Consider the following 9,169-nt stretch of genomic DNA (forward strand, 5'->3'; position numbering starts at 1 on the left):
ATAATTGATTTATCATTCTCATATACTACAACCAATAAATTTAATTTCTAATTTCCAGCAACAATAAGAAAAGAAAGAAGAAAAAAAAAAGCAATAAATTCATACATGAGGTCGAAGTAGACAACAACCAACAACAATTCATGGAGCATATAAAAGCTTTTTTAGGTGGTCTCCAGACAAATTGTAGGTTTCATGTTGAATCAATCAATTGATTTAGCAAAATAATTACGTTTTAAATTGTGTCGGTCCATGCTCACAGCTCTATAAGTATTCTATATATATATTCATTTAGAAATCACATAAAAGCGAATTATAATAATGCCCAGAGCATTGTTGCTGTCTTCGTTATAACAACACTTTAGGACATTTAAAATTAATCTCGGTTTGGGTCATGTTGACGACTAAAAACCAAACCAAAATTTCGAAGGATTGGTTTTGATTTAATTACGGTTTCGTTTGGTTATGATTTGTTGTTCTTGTAACATTTTGAATCTCTAACCAGTCTACCGAATTGGATTTTGGTTCTGATTATTTTAAATTCGGTTCGGTTTATTCGTACTCCACCATAAAAACAAAAATAACTCAAAAACCATTTTGTCCCTCTTACTCTCTGTTTCACTCACTCCCACTTTACTCGAAAGAGACTTTATAGTTTTTTCTTTTGTTTGTTGTTGCGTGGTTCATTCATCAACGCAATAATGAACGAAGAGATGAGCGGAGAGTCGCCGGAGAATAACAAACACGTCAAGAGACCGACGCTGCCGGAAAAGATCGATTACGTGTTCAAGTTGGTGGTCATTGGAGATTCTGCCGTCGGGAAAACGCAGCTCCTCTCACGTTTTACACAGAACGAGTTCTGTTATGATTCAAAATCAACCATTGGTGTCGAGTTTCAGACAAGGACCATCACTCTTCAGGGCAAACTCGTTAAAGCTCAGATCTGGGACACCGCCGGTCAAGAAAGGTATTAATATCTTTACTCTATTACACACATTGATCATTCTTTATATATTTTATCGAAGCTGAATCTCACTTTTGGATTCAACTTATTAATGTAGAGTTTCGTTTTCTTGGATCACGATAATTGTCGATATGGCTGATTTGATTTTCTGTCTGAACTATACATAATTGTTTAATACTATATGTTTTTAAAAAAAAATAAGAATGGCATATGGATTTGAATAACCAATGGTGTGGGTGTTCTTGATTTGGTTAATACAGTGTCATATTTCTTTTCTATATTTTTGCTTTTGTCTATTTTTGCGAATACAATAACTCCCCGAAAACTTTCCTGCATAAGTCAAATATTGTATTCTCGGGTAACCCATACAAAACTTTCATTTAATATATTGTCTATCCATAAATATTTAACACTGACACCATTATTTATAGCTTAATCTCAGATTTGGATACAAATTAAATGTTATAATACTACCTAAAGTTGAACTTCGTTTCGATCAAGATATTTATAATTTTATGGATTTGAATAGTCGTTTGTTTTCTTGATTTGGTCTGCAATGCGTGTTTTTGTTTAGGTATAATTTTATTCAACTGAAAAAAAAATATTTGTTTTTTTAATTATTTATGGCGTTTTCCGGCGATCAGATACAGAGCAGTGACGAGCGCGTATTACAGAGGCGCGTTAGGTGCGATGGTGGTTTACGACATTACCAAACGCTTCTCATTCGACCACGTGGCACGTTGGGTTGAGGAATTACGTGCTCACGCCGACGATTCCGCCGTCATCATGCTCGTTGGAAACAAAGCCGATCTCGCCGATGATAAACGTGCCGTTCCAACGGAGGACGCCGTCGAACTCGCCGAGACCCAACGGCTTTTTTTCTCGGAAGTCTCGGCACTAAGCGGCGGAAACGTCGACGACGCTTTTTTCCGTTTACTCGAGGAGATTTTCAGCCGCGTTGCTGTGTCAAGAAAAGGACTAGAATCTGACGGTGCAGCCACCGTGAAGCTTCACGGTTCGAGGATTGATGTGATCTCTGGTTCGGATCTTGAGGTTAGCAAGATCAACAAGGAACAAGCTTCGTCGTGCTCGTGTTGAGTTTTGATTAATGGGCCATAAAATCAAGAACATTATAGAGCCAATTATTGGGCTTTATTTTAAGCCCATATACGATTATTTGGCCTTTTTCCATATTACAGGTGGTTGGTGCTTATCATTGTCAAAAGCTCTACTCATGTGTCTCATTCGTAATCTCTCTGTCGTCTTTGACATTCTCATGTATACAAATTCAGATTCTTTTGTACTGTCAAATCCTAAGGAGATCTATTCAATCAAAAATTTGGAACCATTCCTGTCCAACCTTATGGTTAGGTTGGCGACGAAAAGACTGTAGCAGAAAAAAATGAATAAATGATATACTTGTCAAAAATATGTTAATGGACCGTTTTAGGGATCAATGAAACAAAACTGTGTTCCGATGTAATGTTCTTTTTACTTGTTCTAGCTAGTGGTAAATATGGGATCACAATCACTATGTGTTATGATTTGTCTAAGATAACAAGTGTTATGATTTGTATCAGAATTACTTTACGTTCACAATATAAGCAGATATTTTCATAATAATTTTCGTGACATCAACTGTGAGTGTCACGTTAGAATCTGGAATATAATCCAAATCCAACGGAAGATATGATTCTATTTTTTTTTTTTTTGCATGCAACCGAATAATTTGAAGTGCTCCAATCAGAAATTCGCTTATTCTCTCATGACCTAAAAAATGGGTTTTTATTATAAAATCAAATATATAACACATAGCACATCAATATTTACATTGTATGCTGATACCTCTGCATTAGTTGTGTGTAAAGTTACTGATTAGTTTAATGTCTATTAGCAAAAGAAAGATTCTTGCAACAACAATGCAAATTAGTCAGTTCTTCGGAATTTTTATATATTTCAAAAAAACGATACATATTATCAAAGTTAAGACTAATTATCTTAGCTGTTTTTAGTCATAGATAAATGAAAACAGTAACTAAGACCAGTTTTGAGTATAAGAAGAGGTTTGGATTCTGGGTTAGAATATTGTTTATATTGAAATTTGGTGGTCGTGTTATTAAGTTATTTTCTTAAATAGAAAGATTTTGACGATCTTTTCTATAAATATTTTATCTGGGAGCTCGAGGCCATTAAAAAAGTCAGAGTTAGCCTTGATAGTAGTAGTAGCTATGTGTTATTTACGACGAAAATTACATGTTAAATTTTCTTCTATCTAATCTAAAATTATATTGTTGGGTGGAAAAAACATATCTAAAGTCTGGAAACTATACATATAGCCGCCATCCTCAAGCTCCTGTTATCCTCGGTGGTGTATCATGTCTGGAAGGAACGCAATTCTAGGATCTTCGCCACTGTCTCCTCTACCTCCTCTGCACTACGGCTCGCCATTGATCGCTCCATGCGGGATAGACTCCTCTCCTTCACGGGCCCAACCTTGCAATCTTCTCTCCTACTTGTTTACTTCTCTCATGTATCGTTTTGATGTAAATAGTTTCTGTCTCTTGTTCCTATGATGATGGGTACCTTTTGTAACAGTAGCTTAGCTTGTAACTCTTATTTGGAATGAAATCTTAACATTAAAACCAAAAAAAAAAACTATACATAAAAGTAGATAAGTGAAAGGAAAAGGTCGTTGACTAGCAAAAGGAAAAGTCAAATGGGGAGCAATTTGCAGAAGAAAAGTCGCACATTCACAACTTGCTACGAGACTCATCAGAAAATGGCATCTTTGAAAATAATAGTAATTCCGTATACATAGTATTTTATATTGTTTTGTTAATTAAGCACTACGTTTAGATATGAAAATTACTTTACTAAGATGCATATATACTCATTACGATATAAAAATCATCATATATAAACCATACTATTATACATGGAAATTGCTTACGTATGCGTTTGCTTAGAAAGGTATAAGAAATAGAAAACTAATAATAATAATAAAAAGAGGACCATAACATAAGACGATAGTAATATTCATAGACTATTTTAATGAGAATTGAAACAGATGAGACAGATGTAATTAGAATCTTCAATACTTCGTGTTTATTTAAATCAAAGTTCTATATAAAGGCATATAGTAATTTGAGTGTACCAAACATGTCATGACATATACATATAGATGACCACGAGCGAATATTGGGCTGTTAGCATATGCCCATGAGCACCAACAAATAACTTTGAAATAAATATTTAAAATGTCAAGTATTCTCTGTTTTGCAATTGGCTAAGATCTTCATATCTTGTACGTCTATTTAAAGCCTCACAAAGACCCAAACTTATATCACAACCTTTAAACGGAAAAAAAGTCACACACAAAAACAAAATAACATTTTATCCTATCCATAATGTTTTCTCTGAATATGAGAACCGAAATTGAAAATTTGTGGGTATTTGCTCTTGCATCAAAATTCAATATTTTCATGCAAGAACATTTCGCTTCCCTCCTTGTCTCCGTAGCTATCACTTGGTTTACGTTAACCATCCTATTTTGGTCTATCCCGGGTGGACCGGCTTGGGGAAAATACTTCTTCACTCGCCGGTTTATCTCTCTCGGCTATAATCGAAAATCCAAGAATCTCATTCCCGGTCCTAGAGGATATCCACTTGTGGGAAGCATGAGCCTAAGGTCAAGCCACGTGGCTCATCAGCGCATAGCGTCAGTTGCTGAGATAAGTAACGCCAAGCGGCTCATGGCGTTTAGTCTCGGTGATACTAAGGTGGTGGTGACGTGTCATCCTGATGTGGCAAAGGAAATACTTAACAGTTCGGTTTTTGCAGACCGGCCAGTTGACGAAACCGCTTACGGTTTGATGTTTAACCGAGCCATGGGATTTGCTCCCAATGGTACTTACTGGCGTACTCTGCGTCGGTTAGGCTCGAACCATCTTTTCAACCCAAAGCAAATCAAACGCTCGGAGGAGCAGAGACGAGTGATCGTGACTCAGATGGTGAATGCGTTTGCACGTAACGCTAAATCCGCGTTTGTAGTGCGGGATTTGCTCAAAACAGCGTCGCTGTGTAACATGATGGGGTTGGTTTTTGGAAGAGAGTATGAGTTGGAGTCTCATGATAACGTCGAATCGGAATGCTTAAAGGCTTTGGTGGAAGAAGGATACGATCTTCTCGGTACGCTAAATTGGACCGACCATCTTCCTTGGTTAGCTGGTTTAGATTTCCAACAAATCCGGTTTAGGTGCTCCAAGCTCGTACCGAAAGTGAGCCTGTTATTGAGCCGAATCATTCATGAACACCGTGCTGCCACGGGTAACTTTCTTGACGTGTTACATTCTCTTCAAGGTTCCGAAAAATTATCAGAATCCGACATGGTTGCTGTTCTTTGGGTGAGTATTTTCTATCAATCATTAATTATTCAATCCATAAAACTACTTATTTAATTTATTTTAAGTGTTTTTTTAGAAGCTCAATATTTGAAGGATTGTGTTATGAAATTTCTCTATAACATTTTTTTTGTTGGTCCGTTAGGAAATGATATTTAGGGGAACGGACACTGTGGCAGTTCTGATCGAGTGGGTGCTAGCGAGGATTGTGATGCATCCCAACGTTCAATCAACGGTCCATGAAGAGCTTGACCGAGTCGTTGGCAGGTCCAGAACCGTTGATGAGTCCGACCTTCCATCTCTAACGTATCTAACGGCTATGATCAAAGAAGTGTTGAGGCTGCACCCACCGGGGCCACTTCTTTCGTGGGCACGCCTCTCTATAACAGACACCACCGTAGACGGATATCACGTTCCAGCTGGGACCACCGCCATGGTTAACATGTGGGCTATAGCACGTGACCCGCACGTGTGGGAGAATCCTTTAGAGTTTAAACCTGAGAGGTTCGTGGCTAAAGAGGGTGAAGCTGAATTCTCTGTTTTCGGGTCGGATCTGAGGCTGGCACCGTTCGGGTCGGGCAAGAGGGTTTGCCCTGGAAAGAATTTAGGACTTGCGACAGTGTCGTTTTGGGTTGCAACGCTCTTGCATGAGTTTGAGTGGCTTCCTAGCGTCGAGGCTAACCCTCTAGACTTCTCGGAGGTTTTGAGGCTCTCGTGCGAGATGGCTTGTCCTCTTACCGTTAACGTAAACCCGAGGCGTACGATGATGTAAGCTTGGGTTTGGTCAGTGCATGGATGTTTCATTATTGGTAATTAAAATGATGTATATTTAAATAAACCTTCAAGTAAAAAAAATATATATGTATCCTATAGAGCGAAGTATATTCGCCTATTATTGATTAAAAGATCAAAATATGAATGTATCTGTCTTATGTAAAATAAATATATCGTATGTTTCATGAATATATTATCAATCAATTATTAAAAAAAAACATGGTAAACTATAACCATGCGCGTGATGTGCTTAATTGATATGCTATATGATGATCTCAGCGGTAAATTAGTGATGGTTTCGGCTCGAGTGATATGTCTGGAACAATTATTTATTTATTTTTGTTCAAATGTTTGTCATACAAGTTATATAAATTATCTCACTATATTTAATAGAGATAAAAAATATTTTAATGTAAAAATAGGTATAAGAAAGTCCAAAAATGTTGGAAATATGTAAATTACTTAACTCTAGTTATCTTTAAAATCAATTAACTATTATCCTAGGAATCATTCCACTTAAATTACTATATATATCTATATATATATATATATATATATATATATATATATATCGCGTGTTGAAACGATTAACGGAATAACATTCTCCAAAACTAATTATATATTACTCCAAATTGTTTGGACATCCTTAATTTGCTGCGAAATTTCTTATGAAGAAGTCGGTCAAGCGACATAACGATTTTATATCATATAATGAAGTATTAGATTAAAGCTTTTGCATTATATCAATCTGTATCGTCGTGGAGTGTTCGACTCGGTTAGTGTTTCTGACTGGTTTCTGACTGTTTATTAACATGATGTCACTAACTTGTGTGATGGACTTATGAAAAGTTAAAACATATTATTTTTTATTTACTTGTTGACCAATGTATCAGTGTTCTTACATATATTCGATAAATTGGAAATGCATGCTCTTGAAAATTTCAGTGTATTGAAAATTGATTGTGTGATTCAGAATCCCTTAATTTTTTTGTTGAAAGGATTAAACTCTCCATGTTGGTGCTGTGTGAAAATATGAAAGGCCTAGTTGGATCAGTTATGATATTAAACTCTCCATTACGCAACATTAGTTGGGTCGGTAATGATATTAGAGTATCGATATGGGTTAAGCCCATTTCTTATATTGTCAATGGCCTATTTACATGAGAACCAATCATAAAACAGAAGAGACGACAGCAATATACATCAGACCAACTTACATAAATTGACTTCACTGACGGCATCCCCACCTTCCTCTGGCTTATCGTCGGTAATATATGCTCACGATTCTAACTCAATGGTGGCGACCAAACACGAGTATAAAAGCTAAATACGAAATTCAAACGAGCAAAGACAACACATAATGATAACAAACTTGCAAATATGGTATAAAAGACAACGAATTAGCTAGATAACAATGAAACTTTCAATCGAGAAAGGCTAAGGGTGATACAATTTGAAATATAGTATCATATTTAACAATTTTAGTTTTAAAAGTCCAAATTCAAATGTGGTACAATGGACAATGAAACAAATAACAGTGAAAGATGTTATACCTTAAGGCCATCATTAACGGGGGAACACATGGTGTGTTCTAAGCCCAAAAAAATCAATAAAAAAGTGAATAGTGGGCTTAGATCAAATTTTCTGATCTTAAATGAGAACTGATCCAAGCTTAGTTCTCATGTGTCGTGGCTTCACGTCATTGGTCGAGATGTTTTGGAAAGAAAGAAAAATTTTCATTTCTTCCCTTCGCCGTCGAAGGTCAGTTTTCCGGCAATTGAAAATCTCACAAATTCAAGCTGAGCNTTCCGGTGTTCATCATCGCCGTGCGCTTTCCTTACTCCGTGCTGATTTCTCCACTTCGACGCTGCAGATTCCGCCGTTCGATCACCAGCCGCGTCTGTATAACAGTCCTTCCGCCGATGAAGTTTTCCAGAAACGGAAGAAGTTTCTCGGACCTTCTCTTTTCCACTTCTACCAAAAGCCTGTACGTTCATCATCTCGTTGAATTTGATGTATTCTTCTGCTGATATCGAATTGAAATTTTGATTTTGTTGGTTTTTGACCGATCGTGATTGTGATCACTACGCAATCGGATGTTTCTGATTTGGGGGTTTTCGAATTCATAAAACTGTAGCATAAGTTATGATCAATTTGTTAGGGTTCTGTTTGTTCTAATAGTAGAATATTTGTGGGGATTTGATCAGTTTGACACTAGCCATAGTTATTAGAGTTCAAACCATAACAATAGATTTGATCTTGATTGCAGTTTTCTTCAGCTTCATGATCCATGTTGTGACCTAATTGGATCTGATAATACTGATTATATCTTGTTGTTGTCCTGCAGCTTAACATCGGTGAAGGCAAGATGCAATACTTGTTTGATGAGAGTGGTAGGCGATATCTGGATGCATTTGCTGGAATAGTCACCAACAAAGTATGGCCCTTTACCTTTACCGTATCTTCATCTCAATCTTCTTCTTATCTTTATATCGCTCGATGTTATAAGAGTCCCGCGTTGTNCCGAGAAGTTCCGATATTGCAGAGGGTAGCAGCGGAAACAACATGGTAGCCTGTTTCTTCATATCTTTAGGGGCGTGGATCTATGGGTTAATGTAGTTTACACATTTATTGAGGAACAACATGGTAGCTTTCCTGAAATACAAACACAAAAGGGCTAAACTTGATATGGGGTTTGAAAATGATCTAGTTAAGGTTTGAGAGAAGGAACATGAAACCATGCTTTCACATTGCTGTTTTCGGGGTTGTAGATCGTTTTGAGTTGTTAGTTTTGTTCTCTTGTTAGTTTGTATTGAATGTTGATAGCTTTACAGGTAGCTGATAAATTTGAGTTGCTGTTTGTTTATAAATGTGAGATGCTGTCTGGTTTCTGGAATGGTTATTTCCTTAGATCCTTTTAATCCAGCCAACTCCCATAAGTGATTTCAGGCTGGATTGTAGGAATTTGGTGATACCTATAATAACAGTAGTTTTTGTTTTTTTTCTCAGAGAGGGAAGCTTCAAGGAATGATGG

General features: G+C 36.7%; 3 protein-coding genes across 3 annotated transcripts; all 3 read left to right on the forward strand.

Moving 5' to 3' along the window:
• Positions 614–2,309, forward strand: LOC104738673 (ras-related protein RABA3-like). The gene is made up of 2 exons (XM_010458855.1): positions 614–964; positions 1,606–2,309. Exons 1-2 carry the CDS (start codon positions 699–701, stop codon positions 2,057–2,059), a joined length of 720 nt encoding a protein of 239 aa, XP_010457157.1. The 5' UTR covers positions 614–698; the 3' UTR covers positions 2,060–2,309.
• LOC104738675 (cytochrome P450 78A6-like) lies at positions 4,293–6,324 on the forward strand. The gene is made up of 2 exons (XM_010458856.2): positions 4,293–5,364; positions 5,507–6,324. Exons 1-2 carry the CDS (start codon positions 4,369–4,371, stop codon positions 6,131–6,133), a joined length of 1,623 nt encoding a protein of 540 aa, XP_010457158.1. The 5' UTR covers positions 4,293–4,368; the 3' UTR covers positions 6,134–6,324.
• Positions 7,790–8,707, forward strand: LOC109128621. The gene is made up of 2 exons (XM_019235397.1): positions 7,790–8,122; positions 8,483–8,707. The coding sequence occupies exons 1-2, from the start codon at positions 7,790–7,792 to the stop codon at positions 8,705–8,707; spliced, it is 558 nt and encodes a 185-aa protein (XP_019090942.1).

The sequence above is a fragment of the Camelina sativa genome, chromosome 14, assembly GCF_000633955.1.
Source record: "Camelina sativa cultivar DH55 chromosome 14, Cs, whole genome shotgun sequence".
Taxonomy (NCBI): Eukaryota; Viridiplantae; Streptophyta; class Magnoliopsida; order Brassicales; family Brassicaceae; genus Camelina; species Camelina sativa.